This window comes from Panthera pardus, unplaced genomic scaffold, assembly GCF_024362965.1.
Source record: "Panthera pardus isolate Hobbes unplaced genomic scaffold, ASM2436296v1 HiC_scaffold_2, whole genome shotgun sequence".
In the NCBI taxonomy this organism is placed as follows: Eukaryota; Metazoa; Chordata; class Mammalia; order Carnivora; family Felidae; genus Panthera; species Panthera pardus.
The window spans coordinates 110,396,218-110,413,685 of NW_026526765.1; the positions used below are offsets into that span (position 1 = coordinate 110,396,218).

At 37.3% G+C, this 17,468-nt stretch overlaps 1 protein-coding gene and 1 pseudogene across 2 annotated transcripts in view; one reads left to right on the plus strand and one right to left on the minus strand.

The window, feature by feature from the left end:
- Positions 1–17,468, plus strand: part of DEPDC1B (DEP domain containing 1B) — an 85,924-nt gene that overhangs the window by 56,805 nt on the left and 11,651 nt on the right. For both annotated transcript variants that reach the window (XM_019414305.2, XM_019414306.2), the window contains one exon: positions 16,481–16,647. In XM_019414305.2, the coding sequence (XP_019269850.1) occupies positions 16,481–16,647 (167 nt within the window). The remainder of the gene's footprint in view (positions 1–16,480; positions 16,648–17,468) is intronic.
- On the minus strand, positions 6,938–7,698 carry LOC109246363 (protein YIPF5-like; annotated as a pseudogene).

Below are 17,468 nucleotides of genomic sequence, written 5' to 3' on the forward strand. Positions count from 1 at the left end.
CCATATGAGTCAGCAGTTCCACTCTTAGCTATATACCAAACAGTCGATAACATATGTCACACAACCACTAAATGTTGATGGCAGCATTATTCATAACAACCAAAAAGTGGAAATAATGGAGATCTCCATGAAATGATGAATGAGGGAGGAGCCAAGATGGCAGAACAGCATGGAAGCTTTTTGTGTGTCTTGCATCCATGAAATACAGCCAGACCAACACTAAACCATCCTATACACCTAGAAAACCGATCTGAGGATTAACACAACAATCTGCACAACTTGAACCACTGAACTCAGCAGGTACGTGGTGGGGAGAGGTAAACTTGGGGAGCGAGAAGCCACGAGAAGGGAGGTGCTTTTGTGGGTGGAGAGAGGACAGATACGGGGTGGGGGGATATGGGAAAAGCACCCCTCCCCAAAAGCAGCTGGAGAGAAAGTGGAAAATTGGAAACAGCCGCAGGGACTAAACTGAAAAGGGAGAAAGGAGAAAGAAGAGGGTTTAAATTCCATTAAGACTGTAAACAAGGGGAGCGCAAAGACTGCAACTCCACAGCTTGATACCTGGTGGTCGCAGGATATATTCAGTGTGCTGAATCAGAAAAATATGCAGCCAAGAATTTTTTATCCAGCAAGGCTGTCATTCAAAATAGAAGGAGAGATAAAAAGTTTCCCAGACAAAAATTAAAGGAGTTTGTGACCACTAAACTAGCGCTGCAAGAAATTTTAAGGGGGACTTTTCTGAGGAGGGAAAAGATGAAAATATATATATACACACCAAAAGCAACAAAAGATTAGAAACGACCAGAGAACACCACCAACACTCCAACTCTATAAGCATCATAATGACAACAAATTCATATCTTTCAGTACTCACTCTAAATGTCAATGGACTCAATGCTCCAATCAAAAGACATAGGTTAACAGAATGGATAAGAAAACAATATCCATCTATATGCTGTTTACAAGAGACCCACTTTAGACCTAAAGATACCTTCAGATTGAAAATAAGGGGATGGAGAACCATCTATCATGCTAATAGCCGATGAAAGAAAGCCATGTTTATATCACTCAATCTAGACTTTAAAATAAAGATTGTAAGAAGAGATGAAGAAGGGCATTATATCATAATTAAGGGGTCTATCCACCAAGAAGACCTAACAATTGTAAACATTTATGCTCCAAATATGAGAGCACTCAAATATATAAATCAATTAATCACAAACATAAAGACACTCATTGATAATAATACCATTATAGTAGGGGACTTCAACACCCTCCTTCAGCAATGGACAGATCATCTAAACACAAAATCAACAAGGAAACAATGGCTTTGAATGACACACTGGACCAGATGGACTTAACAGATATGTTCAGAACATTTCATCCTAAAGCAGCAGAATATACATTCTTCTCCAGTGCACATGGAACGTTCTCCAGAATAGACCATATACTGGGACACAAATCAGCCCTAAGTAAGTACAAAAAGATCAAGATCATACCGTGCATATTTTCAGACCATAATGCTATGAAACTCGAAATCAACCACAAGAAAAAATTTGCAAAGGTAACAAATACTTGGAGACTGAAGAACATCCTAGTAAAGAATGAATGGGCTAACCAAGCAGTTAAAGAGGAAATTAAAAAATATATGGAAGTCAATGAAACTGATAACACCACAACCCCAAACCTCTGGGACGCAGCAAAGGCAGTCATAAGAGGAAAGTATATAGCAATCCAGGCCTTCCTAAAGAAGGAAGAAAGATCTCAGATACACAATCTAACCTTATGCCTTAAGGAGATGGGAAAAGAACAGCAAATAAAACCCCAAACCAGCAGAAGACAGGAAATAATAAAGATTAGAGCAGAAATTAATGCTATCGAAACCAAAAAAACAGATCAATGAAACTAGAAGCTTGTTCTTTGAAAGAATTAACAAAATTGATAAACCACTAGCCAGTTTGATCCAGAAGAAAAAGGAAAGGACCCAAATAAGTAAAATCAAGAATGAAAGAAGAGAGATCACAACCAACACAACAGAAATAAAAACAATAATAAGAGAATATTATGAGCAATTGTATGCCAGTGGGTAATCTGGAAGAAATGGACAAATTCCTAGAAACATATATACTACCAAAACTGAAACAGGAAGAAATAGAAAATTTAAACAGACCCATAACCAGTAAGGAAATCGAATTAGTAATAAAAAATCTGCCAAAAAACAAGTGTCCAGGACCAAATGGCTTTCCAGGGGAATTCTACCAAACATTTAAGGAAGAGTTAACACCTATTCTCTTGAAACTGTTCCAAAAAATAGAAATGGAAGGAAAACTTCCAAACTCTTTCTATGAAGCCAGCATTACCTTGATTCCAAAACCAGACAGAGACCCCACTAAAAAGGAGAACTATAGACCAATTTCCCTGATGAACATGGATACAAAAATCCTCAACAAGATATTAGCCAACCAGATCCAATAATACATTAAAAAAATTATTCACCATGACCAAGTGGGATTTATACCTGGGATGCAGGGCTGGTTCAATATCTGCAAAACAATTCACGGGATTCATCACATCAGTAAAAGAAAGGACAAGAACCATATGATCCTCTCAATAGATGCAGAGAAAGCATTTGACAAAATACAGCATCCTTTCTTGATAAAAACCCTCAAAGTAGGGATAGAAGGAGCATACCTCGAGGTCATAAAAGCCATATGTGAAGGACCCAACGGCTATATCATCCTCAATGGTGACAAACTGAGAGCTTTCCCCTAAGGTCAGGAACAAGACAGGGATGTCCACTCTCACCACTGTTATTCAACATAGTATTGGAAGTCTTAGCCTCAGCAATCAGACAACACAAAGAAATCAGAGGCATCCAGATGGGCCAGGAGGCGGTCAAACTTTCACTCTTTGCAGATGACATGATATTCTATATGGAAAACCCAAAAGATTCCACCAAAAAACTGCTAGAACTGATTCATGAATTCAGCAAAGTTGCAGGATATAAAATCAACACACAGAAATCAGTTGCATTCCTATACACCAACAATGAAGCGACAGAGAAATCAAGCAATTGATCCCATTTACAGTTGCACCAAAAACCATAAAATACCTAGGAATAAATCTAACCAAAGAGGTAAAAAATCTGAAAATTATAGAAAGCTTATGAAAGAATTTGAAGACACAAAAAAATGAAAAAGATTCCATGCTCCTGGATAGGAAGAACAGATATTGTTAAAATGTTGATAATACCCAAAGCAATCTACATATTCAATGCAATCCCTATGAAAGTAACACCAGCATTCTTCACGGAGCTAGAACAAACAATCCTAAAATTTGTATGGGAGCAGAAAAGACCCCGAATAGCCAAAGCGATCTTGGAAAAGAAAACCAAAGCAGAAGGCATCACAGTCCCAGACTTCAAGCTATACTACAAAGCTGTAATCATCAAGACAGTATGGTACTGGCACAAGAACAGACACTCAGATCAATAGAACAGAATAGAGAACCCAGAAATGGACCCACAAACGTATGGCCAATTAATCTTTGACAAAGCAGGAAAGAATATCCAATGGAATAAAGACAGTCTCTTCAGCAAGTGGTGCTGGGAAAACTGGACAGTGACATGCAGAAGAATGAACCTGGACCACTTTCTTACACCATGCAGAAAAATAAACTCAAAATGGATGAAAGACCTCAATGTAAGACAGGAAGCCATCAAATCCTCAAGGAGAAATCAGGCAAAAACCTCTTTGATCTTGGCCGCAGCAACTTCTTACTCAACTTACTCAACTTCTTGCCTCTTGTCTCTGGAGGCAAGGGAAACAAAAGCAAAAATGAACTACTGGGACCTCATCAAAATAAAAAACTTCTGCACGGTGAAGGAAACAATCAGCAAAACTAAAAGGCAACCGACAGAATGGGAGAAGATATTTGCAAACAACATATCAGATAAAGGGTTAGTATCCAAAACTTGTAAAGAACTTCAACACCCAAAAAACAAAGAATCCAGTGAAGAAATGGGCAAAAGACATGAATAGACACTTCTCCAAGGTAGACATCCAGATGGTCAACTGACACATGAAAAAATGCTCAACATCACTCATCGTCAGGGAAATACAAATCAAAACCACAGTGAGATACCACCTCACACCTGTCAGCTTGGCTAACATTAACAACTCAGGCAGCAATAGATATTGGTGAGGATGTAGAGAAAGAGGATCTCTTTTGCATTGTTGGTGGGAATGCAAGCTGGTGTAGCCGCTCTGAAAAACAGTATGGAGGTTCCTCAAAAAACTAAAAATAGAACTACCCTACGACCCAGCAATTGCACTACTAGGCATTTATCCACGGGATACAGGTGTGTTGTTTCGAAGGTGCAAACATGCACCCCCATGTTTATAGAAGCACTATCCACAATAGCCAAAGTATGGAAAGAGCCGAAATGTCCATCGATGGATGAATGGATAAAGAAGAGGTGGTATATCTATACAATGGAGTATTACTCGGCAATCAAAAAGAATGAAATCTTGCCATTTGCAACTACGTGGATGGAACTGGAGGGTATTATGCTAAGTGAAATTAGTGAGAGAAAGACAAAAATCATATGACTTCACTCATATGAGGACTTTAAGAGACAAGACGAATTAACATAAGGGAAGGGAAACAAAAATAATATAAAAACAGGGAAGGGGCCAAAACAGAAGAGACTCATAAATATGGAGAACAAACTGAGGTTTGGTGGAGGGGTTGTGGAAAAGGAGATGGGCTAAATGGGTAAGGGGCATTAAGGAATCTACTCCTGAAATCATTGTTTTACTGTATGCTAACCAATTTGGATGTAAATTTTAAAAAATAAAAAATGAAATTAAAAAACAAACTAAAAAGAAAAAAAGTGATGAATGAAAATATTTAATATATCCACACGATAGAATATTATGCAGCCATGAAAAGGAATGAAGTATTGTTACATGCTATAACATGGTTGAACCTTGAAACATTATTCTAAGTGAAAGAAGCCAGACACAAAATACCTTATTTTGTATGATTCCATTTATATGAAATGTTCAAAACAGGCAAATCTGTGGCTGTGATTAGTGTTTTCTACGAGGTGAGGGGAGAAGAGAATGGGGAGTGAGTGTTAATTGGTATGAGGGTTTCTTTTTTGAGTGACAGAAATATTCTGGAATTAGATAGTGGTGATGGACCTAACTTAATAAATATACTAAAAACTGCTGAATTGTACATTTAAAGATAATTTCATAACAAAAAACAGAGAAAAAGAACCAAATTGGACTTTAGGACTTAAAACACAATATTATAAGTGGAAATTTCATTGAATGGGTTTAGGAACAGATTAGACATTGCAGAAGAAAATATCGGTGAACTTGAATATACAGTAATAAAAGCTAGCCTAAAGAAAGCACAGAGGGAACAGGGTCCAGAAACAAAACAATCAACATGCGTCAAACATAGCCCTAGTGACATATAGAGCAATATGAAGTAGTCTAATATACATGTAATTGGAATCCCTGAAGGAGGTCCTTAAAAACTAGCTCATGTATTATATATTTTTTAAACCACATCCCTATCATTCTTGGAACACTTTCTTATTTTCTGGCAGGAAAGGTCCTTATTCTTTCTTTCTCAGGCATTTCTTCAAGGATTCTTGCTTCCTGTGAGTAGAGAATGATATATAGAAGCCAAGATTTAGTAGTTGTTGTGTTCATTTTTATTGGAAATATTGTCTGTAGAAAAAATAATTCTCTAATGACATGAAATGAGTGACCCTGAAATCTGATTTCCAAACTTTCACTTTAAGTACTATTTGGGAGGAGGATAGTGGTTAAATTGTCAGTGTGGAGAGTAATATAAGAGACATCTATGTGCCCATCACCCTAATTTAACACATATACTGTGCAGTGATACAAAACATCTATGTCTTTCTCTATATCTAGAAGCTGAACTACTGGGCTGTTTGCTATTTACATCTTTACTAGTTGAAGCAAATTGCTTTCCAGAGTCACAGCAACTTACAAATATATTAGAAATATATTTCTGTTGGACCATTTTTTTTTTTCTTACCAATACTTGGTTTCATCAGGCATTAAATTTTTTTAATTGGGAAAAATTTAATTACTAAGCATCAAATGCACTTTACATCAATAACTGCAGTACTGAAATTGTGACATTTTAAGTATTTTTCTCAAAAAAGTGTTGATTTCCACCCCCGCCCCCCCCCCCCCCGGAAACTTGGAGATTCAACTATATACATTAACATGGCCAGTCTATGTCATTATGGTTTATTCAACGCTAATCTCAACAGGTGTTCATATTTCCATCTACAATAAAGTAGATTGTGAACTTCTTATATTGTTGAATTTTAGCAAAACTCCATGAAATAATTTAAAGGAATATCAAATTTTTGAAGGGCAAACTCCTAAAACTCTACATTGGGATTGCATTTTTGCTTCAAGCTCATCTAACTGGAGAATACAGGCGATTTTTCTTTCTTAATCCCTTGGAGAACTATTTCTGCAATAAGTCTTGTGTCTTCTTAACTATGACTGGGTGGTTTTGAGAAAGGTTATCAGCTCTGTGGTTAGTTTCCCACAGTTGTTAAAATTCTGTCAAAAGCATTTTAATAGTTTACAAGAAAAAACACTTGGTTTTTCAAAGGCCACAGGAACAGGAAAGAAATAGCACTTCTTATTTGTATAAGCACAAACATTTAAAGCTACTCATGCTGCAGGTAAATCCAAGATAGTATTCAGAAGTTCTATAAAAATGAACGAAAGATAATCTTTACTTCTACCGTGCCAAAAGCCAAAATTTAGATCTGCATGGGAGATGCCCTGTAGCAGTTCTCTGGTCTAGTTTAAGAGTTCAGAGTCCTTTTTGGCCCAGTGATGTCCACATGCCAGATAAATTCAGTTCATTAAATGGAAATTAGGGCAAAGACTCCGTTCAACAAAGCACAGGGATATGCTACTAGAAGTGGCTTTTCTTCTATGGCTAATGCAGAATTAAAAATTTTGGAAGGGGAAAAACTGCACCATCCAATAATTCCAGCAGTGAGTGACTCTTGCCATTCCTTGCAAAGAAAATATCACTGCAGAGCTGCAAAGTAGGATCATGGGAAGAAGACAGTATCCACGGACACTTGCCACACAACCAAATGAAACACCTGTCATACTCAGCTTAGTAGACAAAAACATTTCTAGACATCCAAGTGCACTTATGCCACATACATAGCCAAACTGGATTTTGCCAGCCAGTAACAATGTGGCTCCAAAGGCAAGGCAAAAAACCATTGGTCGTGCCAGATCAGTCACATTCATGATGCTGCCATCTGCCACTTGTAATGGATGTAACACTGTTCATGTTTTTTGCCAGATGTGGTCACAATTGATACCTGATTCTTCTAATAAAGGTGGCTTATCCTCAAAGTGTTTTCCATAGACAAGCTAATGTGTTAGAGTGTATGCCTGAGTTGGCTGGAAAATTGGCCCAGTATGTGGCTGTTATGGCTGCCTCATGTCTAGAGGGACAAATTGGCCTTGCTGTGAGTAGTCATAGCCAGCAAACTGTTTGCTATAGGGTCCTCCACTTCCTCCATAGTCATAGGATTGCTGTGATTGGTCATCGATGCTGTAACTTGTCTGGTAGAAATCTGTGTTTGTTATCAAAGCCTTTCATTGTACATGATCAAACGTGGCAGCAGTGTCAGCAACCCCCCAAAACCCCCAAACGTGGCTTAAGATCCCCAACTGGCCCTGTTGCTACATGTTACAAGGCCAAACAATTGCTGGGGCTTTTTAATTTTTGCAATCTGATGTGTGTGAAAAGCAATCTTGTTGCTGTTTATTGGTCATATGGATTTCTTCTTGGGTGAAATACTTTTTCTGTCTTTTACCCATTTTTTTCTCTTGGTTTCTTCCTTCCCTTTTCTTTCTTTCTTTCTTTCGTTCTTTCTTTCTTTCTTTGTTCTAAAAATATATTCTAGGTACTAATTCTTCATACCTTGTGTCTTGCAAATATTTCATAGTCTGTGGCTTCTCTTTTGGTTTTAATCAAAAGGTAAAAAAAAACCTTTTATGTTCTATTTTGGTCAAATTAATTTACTTGTGTATCTTAAGAAATCTTTCACAAAGAGATTCTGTACTTTTAAGATTTTTAAGTTTTGCATTTTTCATGTTTAGGGCTCTAATTTCTCTTGATTTGTTTAATTTATTTAAATGAATAAATAATTTATTTTAACTTTATAAAGTTGACTTTATTAAGGTATAATTAACATACATAATATACAATTAATATGCACTCATTTTAAGTAGTTCAGTGAGTTTTGATGAGTTTATACTAGCGTAATTAGCATTAAATTAACAGGTCATTTACATTAGTTCTGAAGGTTCTCTTGTGCTCTCTCTTAGTCCCCAACGCCACCACTGGCACCAGACAACCAGAAATAGAAGCTTTTTATCCGATAGATTAGGTTTTATTTTTAAGCGTTTCATACAAGTGGGATTATACACTATGTACTTTGTATCTGGCTTGTTTTGCTGAGTATTCTAGTGCATGGATATACTACAAACCATAATTGGTTTATCCACTTACTTGTTGCAGAACAGGTGGATTGTATCCATTCTTGGGCCATTATGAATAAAGCTGTATGAACATGTATCTTAACTCCTTTTGAGTAAATAGGGGTGGAATTGCTGAGTCATATGATAAATGTATATTTATTTTCATTATGAAACTGACAAGGTATTTTCCAAAATTGTTGTGCCATTTTACATCCCCATGATGTGTAAGAGTTTTGGTAGTTCTACATCCTTGTCAACATTTGATACTGTCAGTCTTTTGTTTTAGCTCACTTAGTAGGTGGGTAGTGCTATATCTGTGGTTTTTAGCTGTATGTTTCTAATGACTAGTTATATTGAGCATGTTTTCATTTGCCCAGTGGCTTTTCTGTTATCTTCTTTTGTGAAGTGTCTATTGAAATATTCTGCTTTTTATTGGCTTGTTTGTTCTCTTATTGAGTTGTAAGAGGTGTTTGCATACTCTGCCTATAAGTCCTTTCTTTGATTATGTATCGTAAATATTTTCTCCCAAATTGTGGTCTTTTGTTTCTTTTCCTTAACAATGTCTTTGAAAAAGCAGAAGCTTTTAGTTTTGATGAAGTCTATTTTATCATTTTCTTTTATGGTTCATGCTTTTTGTCTCAAGAAACCTTTGCTTACCTTTAAATATCATATTTCTTCACATATGTTATCATGTTACTGTATCCTTTTTTTAATCTTTTCTATCCTTTCTGATATTATCATCATCCATTTTGTGTGATATATTGTTTTATAACATTTGTAATAAGCCCTACTGTATGTTATTTTTTCTTTGGGCAGGTAATTTTCTTTTAAAGAAATTAAGGAACACAAAGCAATCTTTTATTCACATATTATTCTTTTCATTTATTCACATATTAATCTTTTCTGGGAATCTTCATTCCCTTATGCAGATCCATCTGGTATCATTACTATCTGGTATCATTTTCCTTCTGCTGGAATAATGTCCTGTGACATTTTTATGGTATAGGTCTCTTGGCTGTAGATTTTTAGTGGGAGGTTGGGGTTCTGAAACGTCTTTCTTCATACTTAATTCTGGAAAGTATTTTCAATGGATATAGAATTCTAAGATAATTTTATTTATTTAGCACTTTGAAGGTGTCTTCTGGCTTAAGTAGTTTCTGAAGAAAAGTCTATGGTCATTACTTATTTTTGTTCTTCTGTTTGTAATGTGCCTTTTTTTCCCTCTGACTGTTTTTGAGATATTCTTTATCACTGATTTTGGGAATTTAATTATAATGTGCTTTTAAGAGTTTTTTTGTGTTTTTTGCCCTTTGATTCATTGAATTTTTTTACTCTGTTGATTTATCGATTTCACCAAATTTGGAACATTTTTAGCAATTATTTCTTCAAATATTTTTTTCTGTGACTCCTACTTTTCTAATGACACAGAGTTTAGGTCATCTGATGCTTTCCCACAGTTTGCTGCAGTCTGTTTATTTTTTTCCCTACTTTTTTGCCTACTTTGCTTCTATTTTGGCTGATTCATTTACTGTGAATTTAAGTTTTCTTTTTTTGAAGTGTTAATCTGCTATGGTTCTCACCTAGTGAGTGTTTCTTTTGAGGATGAGGATTTTTCATTTCTAGAAGTTCCATTTGGTTTTTCTTTATATCTTCCATTTTCTCCTTCCTGTATTTATATATTTTCTAATAATATGAGAACATAGAATATCTTTTGTAACATACTTTTCTCTAAGTTCTTTATCTGTGGCTATTTTTATGATTTTCTACTAATTTTTTCTCCTGCCATGGGTCATACTTTTTTGCTTCTTGGTATGTCTAGTGATTTTGTTTGAACAAAATGTTTTCCCTTGTTGAGTATCTGAATTTTGTTATCTTCCTTTGAAGAGGGTAAGCTTTGTTCTCTTAAGCAGTTAATTTAATTGAATTTCTTTTTGATGCATTTGTGTCTTATTTTTAAAGCTGTTTTTAAGGCCAGATTAGATTAACCTTTACTGAAGTGAAGTTTGGTCCTACTATTGAAGCATAATCCTGCTGGGTTTTCTGTGGAATGCCTTCAGTGATCAGCAGGGCTCTCTTCTATGTGAGCTCTGGGAACTGTTCAGCTCAAAGCTCACTGGTTGCTTTTTGTATGACCTCCTGGAGTTTTGCCTTAATCATGTATATGCATTTCAGTGTTCATCAGAGTCTCAGGGGATTTCTATGCAGGTTTATGGAACCCTTCTTCTGTTTAGTTCCCTGCAGTTGGAACTCTGATTTGCAATGTCCAGCTGACTCAGCCTCCACAAACTCCAGTCTGTCTCTTCCGTCTGCTTGAGCTCTCTGTGTCTGATACATGTTTTAGAATGTGTCTCTAGGCATAATGTGGGGAAATTGTAGAGCTTGTTTGTTTTGTTCTCTTTTCTCAGGAATTATGGTACTGTTTTGCTATCCCATGTATAGAAATTGTTATTGCATAAAATTTGTCCAGTTTTCTAGCTGTTTGTGGAGGGAGGGTTAGTCTGGGCCTTGCTGTTCTATCTTGGTTGGAGTCAGAATTTTCTGTATTTTTAATAATTTAATTTTAATGATTCAATTTTTTTCCTGACATATGGTTATTAGGTTATTCCAAACACCTTTTTTGAACAGACCATTCTTTCCTTGCTGATTGGTGATGACATTTCTGTGATATATCAGGTTCCCAAGCATACTTGGGCCTGTTTCTAGACTTCCAAATTTGTCGTGTTGGTCTTTTATGTTTTCTCATGGTAGCATCATACTGTTTAACTATAGCTTTGTAGCAAGTGTTGCTTTCATGTCAGGTGAGTCCCTACTCCTAATTCTTGCCACTTATGGACATGAGATAATTTCTTTTGTGTTTTTCTCAGTGAACTTTTTATCTATTTGAATTATTTGATTGGAGTAAGCAACCAAAGCAGGTCAGCTGTTGTAATTCATCCTTGAAATCTTGTGTTCAGCCACACAGTTGCTATATCAGTTAGCAAATTAAACGCTGTTGAAAGGTAAGCCTTTTGCCTAAAGAACAACTTTCACCTAAGTTTTAAGACTGTAGCGTTGTACATTATACATTAGTAGTTAATTCTAACAAAGACTTCTATAATCTTTAGGTTAACAAGGGGCCAACTACCAAATATTGTGATAATTCTGTCATTGATGGCAACAAAGGCATCCACATTCTTTCAGCTAAAAAGTCAAGAAAAATTTAAGGGTTCTAGATCCTTCTAACATCAGTAAGTCAGACATAGCTGTTTTTACCTAATAATAATGTGGGCATGAGATTGTTCCAGTGAACCAAAAAGTCATAATTGTGAGTCTTTCTGAATTACGCATGGTCAAGTTGACATAACCATTGCATGAGATGATGTTTACATATGTTTATATTTTTTTCCATCCTCTGTCATAGGGTTATGCAACTGCTGAGGCATATAGGCTTGAGGAGGGCATTCTTAGATGATTTGTTACTCAGTAATACAGTTCTGCTGGGGCATTGTGGGACTTTATTTATTCTCTCATCACAGAGATCCAGAGCCAAATTCATGTCTGTGTACTAGTGCACAGTACATTTCTTAACTGACCTTTTAAGAAAATCTAGCCAAAGTTGCATCTGATTTGCATCCTATTTTCCACCCTGGTATTAGTCTTAATGCTTTAATTTAATAGTAGTAATTGTAGTAGTAGCAGCAGCAGCAGCTATCATCAATGCTATTAAAAGTTTCAATTCACGTAGGCTTTCTTTTATAGCCTATGGGCCCTCAGTTCAGTACAATGATTCGGTTTTATGGCCGTCCACCACAATTTACTGCTGGGTTAATTGGGATTCATGGAGGTTAAGTGACTTGTCCAAGCATATACAATCAATGGGACCGGGGACTTAAGCCAGATATTCTAGTTCCAATCCTAGCAAGGGAGGACTCATTGTTATTCCTTCATTCATATAGTCATTCATTCACATGTTCACCACAGAAAATATTTAGTAAGCACCTGTGATCTACCAGGTAGTGTTCTACCTGTTGGAGGTATCAGTAAACAAAAGGAATCCCTGCCCATGTAGAGCTTACATTTTATTAAGTCAGAGGGGAAACAATGGTAGATAACAAAAAAGTAAATTCTGTAGTATATTAGGAGGTGATAATGTATAATTAGAAAAAATAGAGGTGCCTGGGTGGCTCAGTCGGTTAAGTGTCTGGCTCTTGAATTTGGGTTCAGATCATGATCCCAGGGTCATGGAATGGAGCCCTGCCTCAGGCTAAGAGTGGAGCCTGCTTGAGATTCATTCTCTTTCTCTCTTTCTCTGACACCCCTACCCTCCCACTCATGCACACTCTCTCTCTCTAAAAAAAAAAAAAAAAAAGAACAAGTAGGGGGTATTAGGAGTACCAATTTTTATACCTTTTGGGAGGTAGGAACACCTTAATTTTTTAATTTTATCTGATAAATTATTAAATTATGTCAAAATGACAGAATTTGTTGTAAACCTTTCAGAGTATGTTGTTTAGAACAATGTTCTGCTCCTTGCCTCCCTCCCCAAGAAGCAGTGCTGTAAAGGACAGCTAAGTTATAAGATCAATTTACAGAATATACTTAATTCATTATGAATTTTAGCTGTAGTTAAAATCTAATGGTACTGTAGGCCTAATCAGTCCCTACAGTGTTTTGTTTTGTTTTGTTTTGTTTTGTTTTTCCTTCCTCTGGTAAAATGCATTCCAGGCTCCAGGAGGGAGTATTAGGAGCCTCATAGTTTCATGTTACTCTTCAAGCTTTGGGCATAAGCAACCCTCCTTCCTTCCACATTCTGGAGTGTTGTTCAGCAGGAGCTTCCCTCATTCAAACTATTGATGGTGGCTCCTCCACAGCCAGAGGCTGCGGCATTGTTTGGGGCAGATTAGGAATTTAATGGAGGAAGGGATCAGTAGCATTGCTTCTCTTTTTACAGGAGGTGGGAAGTTGGCAATTGGAATGAATTGCAGGGAGTTCTCACTTGGGATCCGTGGCAGAAGGAAGGGAGTCCCTGGCTTCACAGGGGGGCCAGTGAGTTATTGGGATGTATGCGAGTCAAGGGTGGACTTTGTCTCCTATTTGTGTAGGTTTGTGTAGATTAATTCCTGAGATGGATTTACTGATACATTCTCACCCTAATTTTCATAAAACCCAGAATCATGACCAACTCCAAGTTTGGGATTTAAGCAACTGGAAGTTTAGAATTTAGACTTTTTAAAAGATTTGATGAATGTAACTTTTATGTGTTAGTTTAACAGTGTCCCAACAAAGAAATCTGAAAATTAAAAGAAAATTGATGTAGTCTTGATCTTTTCCTTTTTACTACCTTATTTTTATAAGGTTTATTATTGTGATTTTCTTCATAAATATTGTACTGGAAATATTGTTCCATAACTTCAAAATTTACCACTTTTAATAGCCGTGTAATACTCTATCGACAAATAGGTATTTGAATGTTCACCTGTACTTTATCAGGAAGTAAGGCTTGCCAAAGGAAATGGATTATGCTTTCAATTAGCTTGCTCTCTCTTTCGTAAAACAATACATATATACAATATACATATTGTATATATACATGAATCATAATAAAATAAGGTAAAATCTGTCAAAAGGTGTTTATAATTTGGAAAAAGAAGGGATTTGTGGGCTAATGTGATAGAAAGCTTTATGGAAAAAGTAGAAGGCTTTGTGGAGAAAGAGATTTAGAATTTAATTAGTTCTTACTAGTTCCACTTCTTCTATCTTATCCAGACTGTCATCATGCTTCTCATCTTCCTCCTTCTGTGTTACCCCCTTACAATCTCTTCTCTCTAGAGCTGCCAGAGTAAAAAGTAATTCAGGTTAATGATTCCCCTGCCCAGAACCCTCCAGTGATTTCTGAGGTCACTCATAATAAAACTCAAAATTCTTAATGGTAGCCTACAAGGTTCTGCCTGGTGTGGCTCTTACCTTCCACTCTAACCTCCTTTCCTGTTTGAATGCTCTTATACACTCCTCTCTCTTCACACTGGCCTCACTGCTTTTCCTCACACACTCCAAACATACTCTCGTGTCACAATCTCTGTCATTGCTCTTTCCTCCACCTTGGAAATTTGTCTCTCAGATAACTTCTCTGGCTTACTCTCATTTCTTTCAGATCTCTGCTCAAATTTCACCTCCTTAGAGACCTTTCCCAAAAAACCAGAAATGTTTTTCTGAGCACATCCCATCACTCCCCTGCTCCTTTCTTTTTTCTCCATAGCATTTTTCCACCTGCCATATGTTTGTACCTCTTTGCTTATTATCTGCTGGAAAGTAAGCTCCATGACATCAGGCAAGGATTTTGTTTTTATTCCCTACTGTATGTCCTCTTCTAAAATAGTTCCTGGAATACAGGCAAGGCTTAATAAATATTTGTTGGATAAGTGAAAGAAAGAATTAATATTTGATCATAAACCTTTTTTCTTTTCATAGACCTGATTATATAGAGTTCAAAGAAGGTCTAGTGATGAGAATCAGCAGCAGTATTTTCAGTGAACATCTAGGATTGAACTTGGTGTATTAAAGCTCCCCTTCTGCCTCCTTTTCTCTCCCATGCCCACCCACTGCCATCAGGGCCAAACCCAAGCTCCTTAGTCTGACGTTCAAGGCCTTTTTGGATCTCATCTCTGTTGACCTTTCCAGCTTTACTTCCATGCCAAGCCTGTGGTGTGTCCTAAGGAATGACTTATAATTTCCCTAATGTTACCCTTGCAGATGTCTCTTGAAGCACCTCTCACATTTTGCCATTTACAATTTTTTTTTAAATTTTTTTTAATGTTTATTTATTTTTGAGACAGAGAGAGACAGAGCATGAATGGGGGAGGGTCAGAGAGAGGGAGACACAGAATCTGAAACAGGCTCCAGGCTCTGAGCTGTCAGCAGAGAGCCTGACGCGGGGCTCGAACTCACGGACCGCAAGATCGTGACCTGAGCCGAAGTCGGACGCTTAACTGACTGAGCCACCCAGGCGCCCCCCATTTACAATTTTTTAATGGGTGTCTCCTCATAGCACATCAGCTCTTCAGAGTGAGGGACCTGGCATATTTTCATATTTCCAGGACTTGGCACAGTTCCTGGCATATCATAGATGGTCAGAAATACTTACTGGTTGCCAAAGATGGTTTTGCCTCTAAGAGAAACCATTGGGAACTTGAAGAGGTTGGACATGGAACAAATAAATTGATGAAAGCAGTTTCTTCTCATTAGAGGGTTTGGATGTGGATGTGTCTGGGGACAAATGTGGTTGAAGAGAGCACAGTATTAGAGAACCATGATTTTTAGCACAGTATTAGAAGACTGTAGTTTGGTTGAGGAGGGCTGGCATATAACATGATTGAATCGGTACACTTAGCTAGGAAGAACAGCTTATGTGTGAGGAAGGGTTATTTGGTGTGTGTTGTTTGGAAAGAAGTGCAGCCATCTGGTAGTGGTCTGACTGTAGGCCAATCGGACCTGTTTTCAGTCCGTGAGAATCCTGTTAGATGGTGACCCTGCTCATCCCAGGGACATAATACAAGGGGGGCAATTCAGAGCAGCAGTGGCACATTCATATCTTTGCTCATGCTGTCTTCATCCTATAGTAACTGTGAGTGTTGAGTGTTAGGTTAGACTTAACCTGACTGCTCTTGGTTTGCTGGGAAAGAATACTACAAAAAATCTGAGAGAGGGAAATGGCTGTATTCGTTTTATATATTTGTCATCCTTAGTTGATGGTTTGTATTTTCGGTGCCAATGCATTAGATCTATAATCATTTGGCCCAGTGTAGTTGGATATGTGTACATGTTCTATATAATTTTAATAGTACATAATTTGAAAAATGTAAACATAATGGAGTCAAGTTGGCTATTGGTTTTAAAAGATTAAAAACTTCTTTCTAAATCAGGTTTGTTACAGAAAGAGAAAATGGCTATTGAAGCATTTCAGATTTGCTGCCTCCTCCTGCCACCCGAAAATAGGAGAAAGTTACAGCTGTTGATGAGGATGATGGCAAGAATCTGCCTAAATAAGGAGATGCCACCCCTGTGTGATGGCCTTGGTACCCGAACACTGGTAGGTTGATCTCTACCATCTAACTTGACTTCAGTTTTGGCAATAAAATCCACCTGAGTAGAGTTTACTAGCTTGGCAGCCAGAGGAAGGTGCAAGGCAGGCTTGCTTGTAGAGCCATCGCTTGGAAACCACCCCGACACTAAACACTTTGGGTGTTAGTGTCTTAAATAACATAATGCAAAGTGGAGAGTGAGTAGGGATAGGCTCTGAGTTTAAAGGGGTCTGCTGCCTAGGGCCTACTGTCAACATAAAGAGAAGGAAGGGTGGACAGTGAGGATAAGTGGTCTCTCAAAACAGTATTCTTTCCTCCAGGACAAAAAGGGTTGTGAAGCATTTGTCACTATAACAAGTGGACGCAGCCTGTATAATGAGGTGAAGAGGAAAGAAGTAAAATACAGAGTTGGATCAGATAGCCTGGCAGGGAGATTGAGAACTTGTTCACTCAGGTTATGATCTTAGGGTCCATAAAATATTCTCAGTTTTGCTTACCAATGTATGCTAATTTTCTTTTATTATTTTTTGAGGTTTTTTTGTTTATTTATTTTATTATTATTTTTTTAATGTTTATTTATTTTTGAGAGAGACAGAGACAGGATGCGAGTGAGCTAGGGGCAGAGAGAGAGGGAGACACAGAATCCGAAGCAGGCTCCAGGCTCTGAGCTGTTAGCACAGAGCCCGATGCGGGGCTCGAACTCACAAGCTGTGAGATCATGACCTGAGCCAAAGTTGGACGCCCAACCAACCGACTGAGCCACCCAGCCGCCTCTATCTATCTATCTATCTATCTATCTATCTATCTATCTATCTATCTATCTATTTTT